Genomic DNA, 21,912 nt, shown 5'->3' with positions numbered 1-21,912 from the left:
TTGTTTTTGGGGGAGGGGGGGTGGATTTGTACTGGGGGCATATCAAGAATTCGTGGATTTGAGCTAGAGATGTTGAGAGGGAAAAAAATCGTGCTGGGAAGTGGATTTCATTAGGAGACAAATTTGAATTTGCTTAGGGAGTAAGCGTCCAGATAGCTGGTTTCTTTTTTATTTTTTTTTTATTTATTTTTTGGGGGGGGGGGGGTATGCTGACTCATGATGCTCATACATCTGGGGGTGGGGGTAATTTGGTATGCTCACCATGGGCTCTAGATGACCTTGTCCCAGCACTGGGTAGGGACATTAGATTGTAAGTTTCTTGAGGGCAGGGGCTAATGTTAATTAATAATATATGTAAAGCTCTGTGTAAATAATCGATGTTATATAAATACCTATAATAGGAAGAAAGCAGATTTTAAAAGGACCATCCACACATACTGTCACACTTCCTACTGTATAGACTTTACTGACTACCTGCAAATCCATCCCACAGCTGTAAAAAGCAAGCAAGTCTGGAAAAGTTTCCTAACCAGAGCACAGAGTAATCAGCAAGGATTAGGAACACAAATGGAATCACTTGTTCACAGTCATGCATTGCAGAGCATCCAGAGGTCCTGTTTTACAGATTGTATCTAATTAGGTTCTGAGCTGCTAGTATGTAATAGGCAGTGAGTGTGTGACACTCTCTGATTGTCTAAACCCTTTTGGTTGTTTTCCGATGAGCTGAACACAACATAGAGGTGCTAATTCGTTTTTAATTAGTGCCAAGTAATCCCTTGCCATGTCTCTCCAAATGTGGATGGAGCTGTGTGCAAGCCAAGGAGGGCTCCATCACACTACTGGGTGGAGGTGTTAGGAGAGCCCCAATCACATTCTTCAGCACTGAACGTGTTAAAAGGAAGGGAAGTCCCATTGACTGGCGATGGGACTGAATAGGCTTGTGCTGAGTGGTTTATGTAAATAGACGTTTGTAATTATATCATCATAGGATGAACCAGCCCCCCCTGCTTCTCCCATGATGTCCAATAAGAAGAGACCTAGCTTGACACCTGCCTATATACAGAGGAAGAGAGCTAATATCCAGAACACTCATCTCTTCCCCTACTACAAACAAATATTAGGTCAGCTGAAAAGATCCAGAGAGGGAGAAGGCTTAGTCCATCCAGCATCCCAGCTATGACTTCCAGTAAAATAGAGATGCCTGGAGAAGTGAAGACAGATCCTGCTGCCCTGATGGCCTCTTTGCATCTGCTGCCCTCACCCACTCCAAACCTGGAGGTCAAGCATACCAAGGTAAGAGGAGTCACCAAGCCTGGATCTGCTGCCTGCACGCAGCACAGGGTAGATCAGTCCTAATGGAAGTTATCAGGCTGCGCTGGAACTCTGTAATCTGATCCACATTCCCTAGATCCCAGCGCAGGAATTCACAGATCCCTCCAGCTCTGCTATCCTGCAATTGTCGGCTAATGTGCCTTGTGCCCATTCAGGGACATTGCCAAGGACAGGGACTTAAATCCTAACACTACACTGGAGGTAGAACAGATCCTAAGCAGCAGAATAACTTCGTTCAATGTATTACTAAACACATTTTATGTTTATCGGATGTTTATATATTTATGCTTTATCATTAGCTACTTTGTATTTTGCAGGATACCATTGTATTCTAATATGTATCACCTATTATCTCACAGAAGATACAATATACACTAAAAAGTCTTTCATTATTATAAATGTATGCACTTATAACTCAATAATAACGTATTACTATCCAATGGAGGGTACAATAGGGACACTAAAAATTCTCTCATTATTATAAATGTATGCACTTATAACTCAATAATATCGTATTACTATCCAATGGAGGGTACAATAGGGACACTAAAAATTCTCTCATTATTATAAATGTATGCACTTATAACTCAATAATATTATCCAATGAAGGGTACAATAGGGACACTAAAAATTCTCTCATTATTATAAATGTATGCACTTATAACTCAATAATATTATCCAATGAAGGGTACAATAGGGACACTAAAAAGTCTCTCATTATTATAAATGTATGCACTTAACTCAATATCAACGTATTACTATCCAATGAAGGGTACAATAGGGACACTAAAAAGGCTCTCATTATTATTAATTCACTCGATTATAACTCAATATTAATTCACTATCTCATAAAGGGTCCAATAGGAGGCATTAAACATACTTTCACTATTATTATATTATTCATTAACTAGATAATCAAAAATAGGGGGCACTTAAACACGTTCACTATTAATAATTAATTCAATAATAACAAATCAAAAATAGCTCATTATTAGGATAAAAGGCACTAAAAATTATAACTCGACAATAACTCAGTAATAACTTACTATTAATTCATAAAAGGTACAATAGGGGACACTAAAAATGTATAGGCTAATATCTGAACGCTTCAATTGATTTTTTTTATTGCTATAACTATAGATCTGAGTTATATATTAATATGTAATAGTCTGTCTTTACAAGGACTGATTTACTGAAAGATTATAGACTTTTCACTAAGTGCATAAGGTGAAACTGTTCACTGTTAATACTCGCAAGCCAGAAAAAAAAAATCTTTATTTTTTCTGTGCACATGATTGAGTGTTGAAAATGCTCCTGTTGATATGTAACAGTATGCTTTTTAGGGGTTGATTTATTAAAGATTATAGACTTTTCACTGAGTACAGAAGGTGAAGCTGCGTTCACTGTTAACACCCAATCATGTGCAAAAAAAAAAGGAAAAAAAAATCTTTTTTTTTTTTCTGTGCACATAAATGGGTATATAGGCTTTTAATAAATCTACCTTATATCAGCAGATAGACATAGTAATAGTGAGAGTGGATGTTTGGAGGTATACCCTTTATTGGCTAATGTATAAAGCCCGACAAAGGGATCTGAGTTATCCCCAAAGTTTGTATCTTTCATAACTCAGCACAGCCAATAAAGGACATCGCTAAACTCCAACTTTTTAGCAGATAGAAATGTATGCAAACTTGAGAGCTGAAGCTTTTCGGTGACACTTCATACTTTCCACCACTGAGAATGGATCCAGCCTCTGCCTTTACAACCCTATAATAATTTAAATATTATGTATATAGGATCCCGAAAATATATCTACTTACACTATATATATATATATATATATATATATATATATATATATATATATATATATACCTATGTTTATTTATTTCATGCTGTAGCAGTATTTAAGTTAGGTTTGTACATACAATATGTGCGATCTATATGTAGTGAGCGATCCAAACCTTCTGCATGCAATCAAACCCCATCACATCTTCAGATCTGTCAAAAATGTGTATTTTTAGATGATTTTTCTCAAGTATGAGTAAATCTCACTGAATATTATGTGTTAGACTCCCGGTTCTTTGTATAGTAACCACCGATCATTGCATTTTACTCTCTACCCTCCATTCACCCTGTGTTTCCAACCACATATAAGTAAATTAAGGAAGGTCTAACGTCAGCATCCTGTGCTGTTTTGATGCCATATTTGACCTGTGCATCAATAAAAAGGTGGTATCTATTAAAGCTAAAGATTACACATCTAACCTGTTGCCAGATTTTTATTAGGCAGCCCAGAAGGTCCTGGGAAAGTGACCTGATTTAATCCATATCTGTATGTGGAGAGCAGTGGATGTTTAAACAAAAATACCAAGTTTCAATGAGCATGTAACTATAGCTCTGCCAAAGCAGGACATCATGGACTGTGAGTTCATGCATTTATTAAAGCTATTGTAGAAAATTAGCTTTTGAGATATTATTATGCAGGCAAAGTAATACTTGCTATGTCTCTGCTGCAAAAGATGTACAGTTTAAAGTTTGTATGGACTGTATTGCAAAATAAGGGAATCCCAAGATTAATTACTAAGAAGTGGTATGTAATTAATAATGAGTTGCAATGCACAATAATCGTATGATAAATACAATAACTAGCAGTAGCTAGATGACACCTTTTTATCAGTTTAACATATACTAATTAAAATAAATACCTTTGTTTCCAGGGGTTACTGAAAAGGTTCACACACTTGCTATAAAAATATTTTCTAAACACATTCTGTTAATAAATTGTTTTGATTTTTAATTAGCTTTCAGTCATACATTCTAATAAAAGCCCATGTTATTTAGGAATATATTCCCAAAACTTCCAAAAGCATGCAGTTATATTATGCAAATGAATGTAGGTAAACCTCTAAAGAGGACAGAAAGGTATAGTATAATGATATAATAAATATATAATAAACATTATATGTGGCTATTGGGGTCCTCCTGGCATAAAGTGACAGTGCTAAATCTATTGCATAGAGACACTCTCTATAACAGATTTTGAAGGCACTTCATTTAAAAAAAAAAAAAAAAAACTATCATAGTGTGGAGTGACTACAAAAATAATTTATACAGACCTACTTTTTTTTTGTTACTGTATTTGGGAGGCTACTTTTTAACCCAGCGTAAGTTATATAATACGTTAATGATAAAACCTACGGTAATAATATTATCAGTGTCCAGTGAACATATTGTTCATATTATTAGAAAGGATTTATATAATGCCAACAATTTCCGCAGTACTTTAGGGTCTATATACTTGTACACTTTGTGCAGCAAATTACAATGTAAAGGGAGACAGTACAGTTATAACAATTTAATACAGAAAGACTAAGAGGGCCCTGCTCATGAGAGCTTACAATCTAAAATTTAAAATATTTACTCTCATTTAAATAGTGTGGCAGTTGATAAACTAATGCATAAAAAGGTAACTACGATAGTGCCACTGGCACTGTCTATGATGGCGTACAAAGAATTACACTAAAAAAATGGAATTACGTTCTAATCACAAACATTTGTAAAAACTGCAATGAGAATACAACCCAAAGCTCAACATACAGAAATGGGGTAATACAAATATGACATACAATAACCACTAATCTGTTCCTCAGGTCATCCATACCTACAGTTTGACTGTCACATTATTAACAATTTTAATGCCTTTTTCATAGAGGAAAGTGTGTGTTGCGCGGATGAGCAGATCACCTTTGGCTCAAGACCAGGTGGAATTTTTGCAAATAGTTTTCAATTATCTTCTACTGTGCCTTTAACTATACATATATGTGTTTCAATGAAAATTTGTAGCACATACATTGATCAGTATATACACAGAGGCATGGTTAACATTGTGGCCATGGTCCATCCTCACCAAGACATGGTGATAGTTTACTAAAGGAGTAGAATATAAAGCAAAGCTTTATACACTATGAACGCCCAATCACGTGGATGATACATTTTAAAAAACAAAAATGGATTTTGCCTTGTATATGATTGAGCAAGCTTGCGCTGTAAACAAAGCTTAAACTTTTTTTCAGTAGGCTAAGAGAATGTTCTCCTTGCAACTTCTCTGCTAGTCCTCTAGCACAGGGATTCCCAAACTACGGCCCTGCAGCTGTTGTAGAACTACACATCCCATGAGGCATTGTAAAATTCTGACATTCACATACATGATTAGGCATGATGGGAATTGTAGTTCCTGAACAACTGGAGGGCCGTAGTTTGGGAAATCCTGCTCTAGCAAACCAACCACACTATTTGCATGGAGTGTGTAGGCTATCCACATGTTTTTGATGTTTTGCCTCAAATACTCAAGTTTTACTCAGACCCTGCCAGGTTAACTGGCTTCCACCAAAAGCAAAATAATGTTTGAACAAGTGCAAGGACTCATATAAAAGCTGCACTTTTATAAGGAAGGGGTAAAGTTTATATTATACCGTACAAATTAATGATACATTCTACTATCTAAAAAATGTACATGGCCTGTGAAAAAAGAATAAATTGTTTTCCGCTTCCACGCTTCATACACAGATAAGCAGAGACCCTCATAGCTTCGGGTTCCACTTGTAAAGCACGTTGTGAAGGTTAAACCCAATAATATGGGGGATAAAGAATAATAATATTGTTCCCCATAGTGTACAAGCAGGGCAGCCATCAGAAATTTTCGGGCCCCTTACACAGCTTTAGGCCTGGGCCCTCTGGGCCTGACCACCAGGTTACATCCTCCTCCTCTGCGGGGGCCTGTGAATGCATATGATTGGCTGCTAGGTTGCCAGGCGGTCCTAGCAACCAATAATTTTGACAGCAGTAGCCAGCGGCAGGATGGGAGTCAGGAGCCAGTGCAGCGGGTGGCACCAGCGGGAGTCGGGACTAGTTGTCATTGTAGGGGAGGAAAGGAACAAAAGAGGTGCAAACTTGGAGCACAGGGCATCCTGAGGGACTGGGCCCCTTGGGACGCCCGGGCCCCCTACATCTGTATGGGCTGTACCCCCCTGATGGCAGCCCTGTGTACAAGACTGAAGAGATGGCCATAGACGCCACACAGAAAAATTCTGGTTATCCAATCTAAACAAAAGGCCATCATAAAAGAAATGTTGACATACATGACTGTAGACTAGTATATGAAGAAGAAAATGAAATAGGAATGATTTGTAGATAAGTACACTCCAGTTTACCAGTCTTTAGGGACTGTAAAGGCTGTGAACCTTGGATAGCAGCATGTGACTTTAGCTGGTCCTCTAGAGAATTTACTACTTGATTAATGGATGAAATTGGCGACATATATAGTACAAGATAACTGCATTAAATTAACCTTCACAAATGGATATTTATTGGTGTACTTTTAAAAGAATGTTATGTGGCTGCATGGGGTAGCGTAATTAATACAGCCATTCATGCCTTTACATGCTGATAGCCATTTCTACCATCTGGGTGATTAATGCTACAATGGTGGTTTTAACTCTTCAGTAATTATGTGTCATTGTGTTTGCAACACTGGACATAATTCTGTCACATAAACAGCAGGGAGGCCAGTGTGCATTTAACAAAAGGATTTTTTTTTTATCTCTTTTTATCTGCATGCTATTCTTGTGCAATGATATTGTATCTAAAGTGGCGTACTTTATCTATTATGTTTAAATGTGTTCCCCTCCACTTTTTATTGTTTATTGGTTAAAACAAACACATAGTATTATTGCCATACACTGTGCAGTCCATGGGGTTCCACAGAAATTCTTTCAAATACAGTAATGGCTGAGTATGAGCTGGAATATTCATAAAAACCTTAATTATAACTATTCCTAAAAATCTCCTCCCCCCTCTTCCTACCTATCTCTCCTAAACTGTATGAAAAAGATCTGCGTACTTACCTATTTTCAATCCATTGTGGTCCAATCATGTGATCCTGCAGTTGTGTAAGGGAGAGCTTGACAATGACTGTGAATTTTGAGAGCGTGACATCGCCCATGGGGGAGATTTACTAAAACTGGAGCACACAGGATCTGGTGCATAGTAACCAATCAGCTTTTAGATTTTATTGTCAAAGCTTAATTGTACAAGCTGAAGTTAGAAACTGATTGGTTATATGCATAGTTGCTCCAGTTTAATAAATCCCCCCTATAGGCTCTCATTAGCCAGCCGTTGTTGGTGCTTCCCCCTTTCCCCTGGAGAGGCTACTCACTGACACAGGGGAGCTGGAGCTGCGGGATAATTTGAGCGCACCGGATAACAAATAGGCAAGTACATACATCTTTTTTGTACATAGTATGCAGGATAGGGGATGGGGGGGTGGTAGTTAGGCTTTTTTTTACATTAAAATGTAAGGCTGACAACACATTATGCAATTTTCTTTCCTTCAACCACACATTTAAGGAAAGAAAATTGCTTGATTCCCCCATCAACACTGACTGTGTTGATAGGGGAATCCCAGGTGCTGCGCTCTTTTATTCTGACAGCGGGAGGTTTCCCAACCTTCAGAATTCAATGATCATTACCGGCAGTGATAGCCGCCGGCAGTGATAGCCGCCGACAGTGATTGAGCAAAAAAAAAAAAAAAAAAACCCAGACAGGTTGGTTGTACTGTAGTCGATTGATAGATTGACTTCAGTACAACTACCCTGCCCATAGATGATTCAAAATGAGTCTAGTTCCTGCTTAACTGGCTGAATTTCGATCTTTCTATGGCCAGTTCAAGTAAACTCAAAATCTACGGTTTAGTATGTTTGGTATCATGCCTAACAGTATACAGTTTTCTTTAGCAAATCATTTTTTGTGAATCTGTTGCAAAGTTTCATACCTGAAGATTTTGCCGGTAATAGCACTTCATGTTGCATGCTTACAATGCTAAGCCATTGCCTCACATATGGCAGAAGCATTGTCAGCCGGCTGTAAGAGCTCCATCAGTTGACCTGTTGGGCTGCCCACCAGTTCTATCAGATAAGATCCCAACAGGCTAAGAGACAGAACTCCCACTGCAGGGTGACAATGCTTCTACCAATTGCAAGGCAATGACTTAGCATTGTCAGACTGCAACAAGAAGTACTGTTACTATCAGAGTCTTCAGATAAGAAACTTTGCAACAAATCCTGAAAAATGATTTGCATATGAAAACTATATATGTTGAAGCCTGGTTCCAAAGATGCTGCAAAATAGATTTGGGGTTTATTTCAAAATTTGTGATTAGGTTTGTTTGTACACAATTTTGGCAATAATGCATAGCCAAATAACATAAGTGTCTTAAGGGTGAATGATGGAAAAACCTGCCGTGTGCAGAGCTGCCAGCACTCATAAAGCATTACCAAAACTTTTTCTCCCGCCCTTTACAGGGAAAAAATGTAATCCTTGACCAGGGCCTGCCCCTAAAGAAGCTTGCTAGCTAGTGTCCCTATGTAATATTACACCATTCTACAGTCATATGCACACAACAATTACATTTTTTTCATGAAAGCCAGCTAACTGGTACATTTTTCCAAACCCAGAAGGCAAGTGCAGCAAGGCAAGTGCTAGCCAATTAGTAACCTTGCTACCTATTTTAGAAAGATGGTAATGAACAATTTTTTGCAAATCCAATACACCATAGAATATGATAGATCTGTATATTAGCATGGTTCTGTGAAACTAAACATGAAGTTTAAATGTATTCTTGTATCTGATGAGAACTGTGATAAAGATGATGTGCGAGTTATAAAAGCTCTCAATGAAAGTATGTCCATACTAAAAAATAAGTAAAAGCTGTTCTTTTTTTGCTCAAATAATCCTGGTAGCAAGCCAGAATTTAGGAATGTTTTCAATTAAATTGCTTGTTTGTGCAGCTTAGCCTAATGTAAATTAATCTGTCCTTAATTTAGATACTTTCACCAGAAACAACAAACTTAAAAAACTGTATAGCAAATACAAATGTGCTGATGGTATATTGTACCCTTTGGTCTTTTTGCTATGCAATCTAATGACCTTTAGCAGTGATATCCTGCAAGATGTGTATGTTGCGGAAAGACTTCTTATGATGAGGCTTTCTGTATAATACTACTCTTCTTTAGGGCAAAGCATTTTGATCTACAAAAAAAAATGCAATAATTTACAAGGCGTTGTATAGCAATGTAGTATATACAGATAAAAATATAAACACTAATATACTCTTAAAGAAGATATAAACCAAATCATAAATTAATAAATACATGAATGAATTGTGTTTCATGTTTATCTAATTTTGAATACACATTTACAATCTTTAAATGTACAAAGTTAATTGTAGTTTTTAGTATTCCTGCTTTAAAAGTCTTTTTTAGACACTGCCTACTTACCGGATGACACCCTTCTTTCTCTTTCTTCCATTCATGCTCCTGTGTTGTCACCCTGTCACACTATAGGGACAATACTAATGAAAACTATGGGCTTGATGTAAATATCACGGCTCTTCAGTTTGCAAGGGGATTTTTACTTTACAAAGAAAGTTTCCTTAGCTTTGTGAAAGAGGCGAAGCTCTGCTGATTTTCATCATTGCATCATTTGCAAGCAAAAAATAAAGTTTTTCTTTTTAATTTTTCTTTCTTGTAATTTGAGTATTCTTTGCAAAGTGAATTTCCACCATATTTACTAAGCAATGTATAAATTCCCTTACAAAGTGAACCGGCTATTTACTTTTAGTAAATCAACCCCTATAAGTTTTCTCTCCCTAGTAGTAACTTGATGCATGTTTATCAACAAATAAATAAAGCCACCTATGGTTATGAGAAGAACAGTCACCTGATCAGTTATATACTGGTAGGGTTTTAGGAAGATCCACTAGACAGGTTAGAAATCCTGCTCAAATTAAGTTCCAACTTTGTCATTAGCAGTGTGTGTAGTGTGTAGTATCTGGCCTCATTCCTCCATTACCTCTTCTTAAGATTTTTGTGTATGCTTGGCTAAATATTTAAGGTTGTGCAGTTCTCTGCAAAGTGTTTGTCTTTTGGAAAGTTGGATCATGATCATTTTTGGTTTTATCTATTATTATCGGTATTGGTGTCACCATTTATTGTTATGAGTAACAAAAACTGGTATGTTTCAGTCTATGAAATTGTGATGGTCATTTAATCCCTCCTGCTGAATTTTCCACAATGGAAAATAAATGCAAAGAGAATGGTAGGCATCCCTTGGCCATGGTAGGTCTGAAAAACTTGGAACTCAATAGCAGGGGTCTCACAAAATTATTACCTATAAGATATAAAAAAAATGTCATGTGCTTACACTCGCCATCATCTACCAAAGCTGAAGTATTAGTTTTGGGTGTATCGACCCTGTAAACCATCTACTGTTTGTAGGGTCAAAAAAGTCCCCCTATGTAAGCCCTCAATTTGGCCACTATGTGGTAGGACATCTCTAGTCCTTTTTTTTTTTTGAGTACAATAAAGATGTCTTCACCAAAAAAAAGTTTCAGCACATGGTCCCACCTCCAGGACCATGCCTCTGACATGTTCACCCGACGGACTTAATCATAGGGTAATCCCAGGAGTAAAACATGTTGAAAAAAAGTTTTGGTTATGAAGATATCATCAGTGTGCCTCTCTTCCTTTTGATTATACTGACCTCTAAACCAAATCATATTCTGAGACTACAGTTATTGGCTTTTAAAACAAATAACGAATATGGGCAGCATGGATGAAGTCTCTTATGGGTTCTAGCAGCTGGTACCTGTGCGCATGCACAGTGTGGTGAAAATGGCCCCAAAGCTCTTTGGGATGCATGACCTGTGTACCCCAAGGCAAGCATTATAGAAGCCTAAGCCAGAAACATAAAAATAGATTAAAAAATAAATAAACTTGTGATTGTGTGAAAGAGCATCTGGGGTGAAAAGCAATGGGTAAAGTAGAAAAACTGAGTGAAGATCTGCTTTAAGCTACATTATTATTTAGGCTAAATAAAAGACAAATGTCCATCCAGTTCAGTCTTTCCTATGCTCTAGAAGTTTTGGTCCAAAGCAACTCCTGAGCACTTTGATCAAACAATTCATCTGATTTCAACTCATACTAAAACATTTGTGTGCTATGCTGTTCAACAGTTGCCCCCTGTGGCTTGGAAAACAAACAGTACTGACCTCCTGTCTTGTGGAAGGCATGTACAAACTGCACCAAATGTCTTCCCAACTTCACTTGGACAACCAAGTTTGTCCTGTGTTACAATGTTACGATAAGCAGCATTGTATTTTGGTTTGAGGGGGTTTATTTCTTGGAGAAAGTCATCAAAATTTCTGTGTACATTGATCCTTTGTAAAACGTAAAGATAAAGGCAGCCCTTTTCTATCTGTAAAACATCTATAAAGGAACATTTCCTGTTCAGATTTATACACAGGTGCCCATTATCTTAGCTATGGACATACTTTTATATGCCCATTAAAACTGTTTATAAAACAAAATTTTGCTTAGGGGGGAACAGATGTGATTCTGTATTTGCATAGAACAATGTATGTTTCTACTTGTTTTATTGCAAACTTATGAAAAAATATGAAAAAAAGATTATCATCTTGATGGTTAAAGGTCACTGGTGCCGTTCTTTATTTGAAATCTTCCCTACTGGAGCCATCAGAATTAAGCCAGATTTTCTGTAATATAAAATAAATGTGGATTCCATTGTGAAGAGTGTAATGCCATTCTAATGACATTATAGATAGGGTCTAGGGGGCCTAAATCTTTTTTTCTTTAGTTCTTTAATTAAGTGGGGAAGGATCTTTTGTTGTCTATGTCTATGTCCCTGCTAGGTAATTTCTCCCCCTTTTTTGGTGACCATTGTCACTGGGACAGAAAGTAAGGTAAAATACATCATTTTGAGTTGTCACCAGAATCAGAATAAAAACAAAACATATAAATGGGGATATCAGGTCCAGTGACAAGTGAAGGAGGGATTTCCATGTCTTTGGACAGATTTCCTCCCACTGTGTGTTCAAAACAGGAAGAAAAGAGAAATCCAAAATGAAATGCAGTTTGCAAAACAGGGGTAATAACACATCCACACTCTTTTTATATGGTAATAAACATTTTGGCTTTAGATTTACATAATTACAGGGCAAAATTTAAAAAAAACACACACAAAAAAAAAAAAAAACATAACGTACATCTTTGCAAATAAGAAAAATTCTTTGTTAGGGTCTACATACAGTATCTCACAAAAGTGAGTACACCCCTCACATTTTTGTAATTATTTTATTATACCTTTTCTTGTGACAACACTGAAGAAATTACACTTTGCTACAATGTAAAGTAGTGAGTGTACAGCTTGTATAACAGTGTAAATTTGCTGTCCCCTCAAAATAACTCAACACACAGCCATTAATGTCTAAACCGCTGGCAACAAAGGTGAGTGCACCCCTAAGTGAAAATGTCCAAATTGGGCCCAATTAGCCATTTTCTGTCCCTGGTGTCATGTGACTTATTAGTGTTACAAGGTCTCAGGTGAGAATGGGAGCAGGTGTGTTACATTTGGTGTTATCACTCTATCTTTTTCTTACTGGTCACTGGAAGTTCAACATAGCACCTCATGACAAGGAACTCTCTGAGGATCTAAAAAAAATTGTTGCTCCACATAAAGATGGCCCAGGATATAAGAAGATTGCCAAGACCTGAGAAACTGAGCTGCAGCATGGTGGCCAAGACCATACATCGGTTTAACAGGACAGGTACCACTCAGAACAGACCTTGCCATGGTCAACCAAAGAAGTTGAGTGCACATGCTCAGCGTCATATCCAGAGGTTGTCTTTGGGAAATAGATGTATGAGTGGTGCCAGCATTGCTGAAGATATTGAAGGGGTGGGGGGCCAGTCTGTCAGTGCTCAGACCCTATGCCACACACTGCATCAAATTGGTCTGCATGGTCCCAGAAGGAAGCCTCTTCTAAAGATGATGCACAAGAAAGCCTGCAAACAGTTTGCTAAAGATAAGCAGACTAAGGACATGGATTACTGGAACCATGTCTTGTGGTCTGATGAGACCACGATAAACCTATTGGGTTCAGATGGTGTCAAGTGTGTGTGGCGGCAACCAGGTGAGGAGTACAAAGACGTGTGTCTTGCCTACAGTCAAGCATTGTGGTGGGAGTGTCATGGTCTGGGGCTACATGAGTGCTGTCGGCACTGGGGAGCTAAAGGTCATTGAGGGAACCATGAATGCCAATATGTACTGTGACATACAGAAGCAGAGCATGATCCCCTCCCTTCAGAGACTGGGCCACAGGGCAGTATTTCAACATGAAAACGACCCCAAACACACCTCCAAGAATGCCAAATGTGGGGCATCCTCAAATGGAAGGTGGAGAAGCGCAAGGTCTCAAACATCCACTAGCTCCATGATGGGAGGAGTGGGAGTGGACACCAGTGGAAAATAATGGTGGCCACACAAAATATTGATACTTTGGGCCCACTTTGGACATATTCACTTAGGGGTGTACTCCCTTTTGTTCCCAGCTATTTAGACATTAATGGCTGTGTGTTGAGTTATTTACAGGGGACAGCAAATTTACACTGTTATACAAGCTGTACACGCACTACTTTACATTGTGGCAAAGTGTCATATCTTCAGTGTTGTCAAATGAAAAGATATATTAAAGGTTTTACAGCAATGTGAGAGGTATACTCACTTTTGTGAGATACTGTATGTTTTTAGACTTTGCTCAGCATTTTAAAAAGTAAAGCGAGACAATGCAGTTTTTATTTATTTTATTACAGGTACTTACATAGCGCCATCAATTTCCGCAGCTCTTTACATATCCTGTACATTCACATCAGTCTCTGCCCTCAAGGAGCTTACAATCTAAAATCCCAAACTCACATTCATGCATACACGTATTAGGGACAATTTAGTGGAAGCCAATTAACCTACCAGCATTTCTTTGGAGTGTGGGAGGAAATCTATGCAGGCACAGGGAGAAAATGCAAACTCCACGCAGTTAGTGGCGCGGTTGGGCATTAAACCCATGACCCTAATGCTGCAAGGCAGAGGTGCTAACAACTTAGAAACCGTGCGGCTCAGATACAGTACAAATGCATACAAGAGAATTACAGTACATTTACAATAGGTGAATCTTCCAGGTGTATGTGTTTTAAATCAGAGTGATTTACCACTAGTGAATTTTTAATAAATGCCTCTTTATAGTGGAAGAAAAGCTTAACACTAACACTAACTTTTCTTAAAAAATCCCTCCCCCCTCTTCCTACCTATCCTGCATACCCTGCCTAAAAAAGATCTGTGTACTTAGTTTCTCCAGTCATGTGATTCAGGAGCCCCGACTCCCGGGTATATTTACAACAGCTGTGAATTCCAGGAACCACAATGTCACCCATACACTCCCATGGCAGCCACTCAGGGTTGGCGGAGCTGCAGGATCACATGACCAGAACGGAGCGGACTTAAAAAACGTAAGCATCCAGATCTTTTTTACACAGGGTATGCAGGATAGGTAGGAGGAGGCAGAAAGTTTTTAGGAGTAGTGTTAGGCTTTTCTTCTACTTTAAGTCTCTCTCGCTGTTGTTACACTTGCATTTGGCTTCATTGCAATGTATCTTATATTGCAATGTTTCTAAATACTCAGTGGTCCTTCTGTTTAGGGCAACATGCATCCAGGGACAAATGCCCATAATGCAGACTGGTTACATTTCAGGCATTCCTCCTTGGGCATGTTCTGCCCTAAATGTACATACTGTTGGGTGCACCACCCAGCTCCATAGACCCTTATAGAGTTTGACAGGCTGCCAGCAACAGGGCTGGATGGTGTGCCTGTGACCTCTAGCCGCAGCTAAATGCCGGATCCTCATGCTCCGGGGTTAAATGCCCAATGTGCATGATGAGGTCTAAAAGAACGCTAGGGAAATGCTTTGAAGATGCATCACAGAGCATGTGAATGTATTTGTGAAGAATGTGACAAAATCATTGTGGGTAATCAAACCACACATGGTGGTCTTCTTATTTCAAGACGTGACGAAACTCAAGAAAACAAAACAACAGCAAATCCTTTAAAAATGCCTCTATAATTACTTATATACTATAATCTCTAAAAATGCTCAAAAAAGTATACATACCCTTAGAAGAAACCTATCTAGAAACATGGAAACCACCATTATTGACTCCTACTTACCTGATTTTCTTGCTAAACTTCTTGATTTAGTACTTCAATACAAAGGCACAAAAGTATTCAGAAAAGTGCTTTCTGCTTTTTCTGACTGTAATGAATTCCGTAGGAATAGGAATTATCAGAATATTTATGTTTATTGTCAGCTTTTAAACCAATATTCAGTATATTCAGTATAGGTGTATTCAAATATGTATATGGTTCTTAAATTGTTTACTGGCATTTTAAGCATTAAATCAACATTTTAATTAACAATACTATGAGTCCATGGGGTCTAAATTTAGAAAAAGGAAGAATACAGTATCTTGTTCCCCTGTATAGGTCACTTAACCTCTTTCTACCAGGTTATCCCTCTACATACACATTCTATATGTTGGTAATTCTTTTATTCATTATTCTTAATGGCCCAGGCATAAAATACACTATAATTGCATCACAGCATCCAAATTGGGCAAGTAACAAGGGCCACTTTATACTACTGCTTTTTAATGCACTTGCTGCGGGTTTCTAAAATGTATATGTCATGGATGCTCATAGTAAAAACAATGTCTGTTCCCATCTCAGAGCTCCAGTACAGTGATTTTTGAAAAATATGTCATGTCCGTTTAATTTTCTGCTTTTCAGTGCATTGGGAAGCTCAAAAAAAGTTGATAGTAATGCATCGAATCCATATAATATACCCTTTGATGCATTGGCAATAGGTATTAACAAGCGTTGGTCAACCATTTCCACTCCAAATTCTTAATCTGAAAAAAGCACATCAAAGCTTGTCAACGCACAAAAGAAACACACATTGATGCATCGCAATCACTTGCCCAACACTACAAAAAAAACCCCACCTATCTGTACACAAACACATAGATCTAAATGGAACGTAATCATTAAAGTGATTTTAAATGATCACCTTGTAAAACAACCCATTCAGTTTAAAATAGAAATTAAAGTTAAAACATTTTTGTATAGATATGAAAAAAAAAAATATTATACATACATTATAAAAAAACATTATAAATATCTTTTTTCCCTTTTTAAGCATTCACGTTCCCTCTGTTATCAGCTGCATAAGATCTGGGGGGAGGAGAAGCAGCAGCACACTGAGCTTCCAAGTGAATGGCTGTGCAGTGGGGGCATGTCAGGACAAGTCATTGAGTTCCCAACATAGCTAGAGAACTGAGTGACCACATTGTGCTCTCCTGCATAGTGTGGTCAATTTTTAATAGGAAAGCAAGGGTACTAGCAGGAACACCAGGGATTTCACATACAGGAAGCAATACAAAGAGAGCAGGATGCTTTCTCATACAGGTACATGGTACAGCAGGCACATATCAGGGATATGAAGTGTTGGGGTAACAAAGGCTTTAAGCTGCTTTTTATTTATTTATTTTTTTAAGTGGATCTTGCATTTTCACCACCTGTTGAATAATTATTTTATGTAATATTTGCTGAAATATGTATGTGACCTTAACACTGAACACATTAATGTTGCAGTCTTGGAGGGCACACCAAGCATATCTAAGCAATCTGTGGCTATTAACCACTTCCTGCCCAAGGACATCTTGGGCTTTGAATGGGGATATCTGAATGAAGGCTGCAGCTAAAGGCATTATTCAGACATCATCTTTTGCAGCACCGATTTACTGCACCGTAAGAACAATCATAGCGGCAGTTCAGCCGCTTGATCATTCTTACAGGCGGCGGGAGGGGACACCCTTCCCCCTCTCACAACCTGCCGGTTCTTCTACCAGCTCACCTGTGCGATCCAGAGAAGGAATCCACCTGTGGGGGAAGTTCTCCATAGAGAATACCGAGGACCAGGTGGTTCCTGGCAGTCTCTATGACTCTCAGAGGCCCGGGTGTGATGTTAAGACATCACGTCCACCTGGCAGTTGTAAATACTGCCATGGACTTGGCTGGAAAAGCCAAGATCATTTTGTTTTTTGATCTCAGTCTTTCCAGCCTAGAGGAGAGATGTGGGGTCCTTTAGACCCCACACCTCTCCATAAAGAAGACCTGTCATGCCCTATTCTTTTTACAAAGGATGTTTACATTCCCTGTAATAAGAATAAAAGTGATAAAAAAAAAAAATTTAAGGGAAAGTGTAAAAATATAAAAATTAAAATAAAATAAACAATAAAAAAATTAAAGCGCCCCCGTCTCCGTGTGCTCGCATGCAGAAAAGAACGCATAAGTAAGTCGCGCCCACAGTAAATGGTGTTCAAACCACATATGTGAAGTATCGCCGTGAACATTAGAGTGAGAGCAACAATTGTAGCCCAAGACTTCCTCTATAGCTCTAAACAGGTAACCTGTAAAAAATGTTAAAGCGTCACCTTTGGAGATTTTTAATTACCGAAGTTTGGCACCATTCCACGAGTGTGAGCAATTTTAAAGCATGACATGTTAGGTACCTATTTATTTATTTACTCAGCATAACATCATCTTTCACATTATACCAAAAAACTGGCCTAACTAGTGTTTTTCTTTTTTTTTTTGATTCATGAAACCATTTTTTTTTTTTTCCAAAACAAAAAACGTTTGAAAAAACTGTGGGCAAATCCTGTGTGACAGAAAAAGTTGCAATGACCACCATTTAATTCCCTTGGGTCTCTGCAAAAAAAACATATATAATTTTTGGGGGTTCAGAGTAATTTTCTAGCAAAAAAAAAATGATGATATTTTACATGTAGGAGAGGAGTGCCAGAATTGGCCCGGTATGGAAGTAGTTAAACATTTTTGTAATTTTGGAAGATTTAATTCTCTTAGAATCTACTGTACACAAATTGTAATTGATCTTGGTTAGGTAAGAGATAAATATTACATAGGTATACAATATGTTTTTTTTTGTTTATTTAGTATTGACACTCAGGATTGCTTTGCTCCTATAATTAAAATGTGATACTCCCTCCTTTAAATCAAGGGGTCCTGGAATGGGGGAAATGGGGATAATATAAAATCTCCTTTACTGAAACACTAATTGTAAGACTCTTGACCAGCCAGAACAAATGCCCTTTTTGCCTCTTTATTAAACTTGCCTTGGGACAGTTTTAGGAATGTTAGAATGTTATTTTGTCTGTATTCTCTTTTTTCTGTTATGATTCCTTACAGTTGGATAGTCTTTACCTGCAAGATGATTATCCAGAGATATGATACTAAAAAAATAATCCCCTACACACGCTGTAGTTAATCAATTACTTTTATTTTTCTTTAAATATGTGTACTTAATGCCAAATTAAGCTGTAAAAACACTAGGGCTGATTTATGGTAAAAAGTCAGCCTTAATTAACGCTGAATCCAGGAGAATGACTCTAGTGGATGGCTTTTGCTATTGAGTTTGAACAATGGGCTCTAAGGCTTCTGCGGGGTGATTTACATGGAAACAAGCCCTGCTTCACCGAGGGTTCCCATTTCTTTGTCAAGCAGCCTTCAGCGTTGGCTATATATATTCAGTGGATAGGATGATTTCATGTCATAGTTTATCTGATTTACAGACTACCCTTAGCCCGCACTCTATAAATTAAACCGTGTGCTGGCGGGGGAAACTAATTTAAACTTTGCAGGGATTCCTTGTGTTTTCTTGCCATGTGTCATCACTTGTCCACTACATGGCAATTTTATGAAGTGACCATAATGAAAGTCAGATTAAATGTACTGGCTACATATACATTTAATCGACAAGCATCAGAATCTGTATAGCTGGACGAGCTATGTATACGAATTCTAAAGGCCCCCAAGTGAATTTACTTTTATTACAAAAGAATGTGGGCTTGGTGGTATGGATGTCTGCAGGCTGGTACTACCTGACACAGAACACTGAAGACTTTCAAAAGAAAGTTATTTAAGTGTAAGGTGCTTGTAAATCCGACAGCTGTTGCTTTTCAAAACTTGAAACTGTTCCAGGATGCTAGATGAGGTACTTTACACAAACTGGAGTAAATGTAGGACATTTACAGCCAATTTAAATGTGATCAACTTCTGTTAATAGGAAAGTAATGGCAATAATGTGTTTTGCTTTGAGACAAAAGAAAAGCTGAACGGCAGCATCTCCTCTTAAAAGATGGTTTTATGTTTGTAAAGTAGATCTTAACGGAGATTAGTTAATGTAGAGTGTGTATTAGTTATATATTGACAACTTTTTATACAGCAGCAATTCACAGAGTAGAAGCTGACCATTCACATGTGTACTTGTCCCAATGGACTTTACAATTTCCTTTCCATAGTATGGACACACAAGCAACTGCACACATTTTAACTTTACCATTAAAGTGACACTAAACTCTAGTTTAAAAAAAACCTATTCTAGTGTTGATTAAGTCCATTTAATTACTCTCTGCTTCCTCCAAATTTCCAAATTCCTTTTTATGTGCTGCTGTGATCTAATTTTCTGTTACAGGTTGGCAACAATCATTCTCCACATTCTCACTGTATTTAGGAATGTAGCCATCGTCTTATGGTCACTCAGTAAGCAATTTCATGATAAATAGGTTACAGGGCCATTAACCTCTTTATGAATGCGCTATGGCCGAATGACAGCTGCATCACGTTTGCACATTGCCGGGAGGGTGTCTATTGACAACCTCACATGATTGCACTTCCTGCGCATCCCCTGCAGCACACAATGGCAGTAGTCCTTCAGACACAGCTGATCACAGATCAGGGTAAAGAGCCAAATATAGTGGCTCTTTACCATGTGACCAGCTGTGTTCAATCACAGCTGCTCACAATGTAAATAGGATTTGCCGACACTGACAGTGTGTGAGTAGAGGAGAGCCAATAAGCAGCAATCCACGCAGGGGACATCTACACTGATAACCATGGCGTGCCTATCAGTGATGCCTATCAGTGCTGCCTATCACTGCCCATCAGTGCCACCTCTTAGTGCAGCCTTATCAGTGCCTCCTTATTAGTGCCCATCAGTGCCACCTGTAAGTGCCGCCTATCAATGCCCAACAGTGCCACCTATCAGTGCCCATCATTGCCGCTTATCAGTGCCCATTAGTGCCTCCTATCAGTGCTGCCTCATCAGTGTCCATCACTACAGCCTATCAGTGCAGCCTATCAGTGCCCATCAGTGCAGCATATTAGTGCCCATGAGCGCACATCAGTGAAGAAGAAAAACTTTATAACAGAAATTAAGAAAAACTTTTTTTTTTTTTTTCAAAATGCTTAGTCTTTTTTTTTTTTTGTTTGTTTAGCAAAAAATAAAAAAAACAGTGGTGATTAAATATCACCAAAAGAAAGCTCTATCCATCTCAAAAAAATGGTAAAAATTTTGTTTAGGTAGTGTTGCATGACCACGCAAATTGTCATTCAAAGTGCGACAGCACTGAAAATTGGCCTAGGCAGGTAAACGTGCCCTGTAAGCAAATGGTTAAGTAGTGTACGTGTATAGATTATTATGTGGGTTTTTTTTTAAAAAATAATTTTTTATTCCCTAGCTAATTAATACAAAAAACATCAAACTACTAATAACACCTCCTAATATAGAAGACAAAACAAAAAAAAGAGGAGAAAGAAACAACATAACTTCCATACACTTCGCAATGTCATTCTCTTATAAAATCACTTGGGTTGATGAATTATAAGGACATGATAGCAATTTATAAATATCTTAATGGGGATCTCAGCTTAGAAAAAAAGCTGTTCATTCGAAGGGATTGCATGAGGACTCGAGGACATACAATGCGATTAGAGGAGAAGCGTTTTAACCTCAGGCAACGAGGGGGGTTCTTTACTGTTAGGGCTACAAGATTGTGGAATTCTCTACCACAAGAGGTGGTTTCTGCGTGTAGTATGGTGGCTTTCAAAAGACTCTTAGACGAACATCTCAAGGATCAGGACATTAAGGGCTATGTGAGATGATTACAGCCACACACACCTACACAGGTTGAACTGGATGGACTATTGTCTTTATTCAACCTCACCTACTATGTAACTATGTAACTATGTAACTATGAGATTCCTGTTCCCGCTCAATCATCAGGATAATGTATTGGAAGAATATTAACTCGTGTTTAGAATCCTAGTTAGACAAATGTAATGTGAGTCCCTGCAGAGGAGTAAATTCGTTCATATCATAAACTAAACCTTATCAGGGTGGAATGAATTCAGTCTGTGGACTCCTGATCATCTGTTGCACACTCCGGATCTGTCCACAAGTTCCAGGCATTCTCAAATTTTCTAGAGCAACCCCAGGACAAATAAGTAGCTTTGTATAGGGGTACAACCTTATTGATTAAACACTTCCAGATGGGCAGATTAAGGGCTGTGTCTGATTTCCACTTGAGCACTTTTGCCTTCTTGGCATACAATAATATGAGACCTAAAAGAGTACACATCGCCCTACTAATGGCCAGAGAGCCAACTAACCCCAGGAGGCAAACACTAACTTTTACAGGGTCCTGTATAGTAGTTGGGGTAGATATAAACTGGGTCACTTTCCGCCAGTAGCTACT

At 38.1% G+C, this 21,912-nt stretch overlaps 1 protein-coding gene across 1 annotated transcript in view; it reads left to right on the top strand.

The window, feature by feature from the left end:
• The first annotated feature begins 1,037 nt into the window (after nt 1-1,037).
• The window catches only part of ALDH1A2 (aldehyde dehydrogenase 1 family member A2), a 60,065-nt gene continuing 39,190 nt past the window's right edge, over nt 1,038-21,912 (top strand). Inside the window, exon 1 of the mRNA XM_082256057.1 lies at nt 1,038-1,293. Within this exon, the coding sequence (XP_082112183.1) occupies nt 1,177-1,293 (117 nt within the window). The 5' untranslated portion in view covers nt 1,038-1,176. The remainder of the gene's footprint in view (nt 1,294-21,912) is intronic.

This window comes from Pelophylax lessonae (genome assembly GCF_965119305.1).
Source record: "Pelophylax lessonae genome assembly, chromosome: 4".
NCBI lineage: Eukaryota > Metazoa > Chordata > Amphibia > Anura > Ranidae > Pelophylax > Pelophylax lessonae.
The sequence above is the reverse complement of the archived record's forward strand: the minus strand, read 5'-3'. Positions and strand labels throughout refer to the sequence as shown.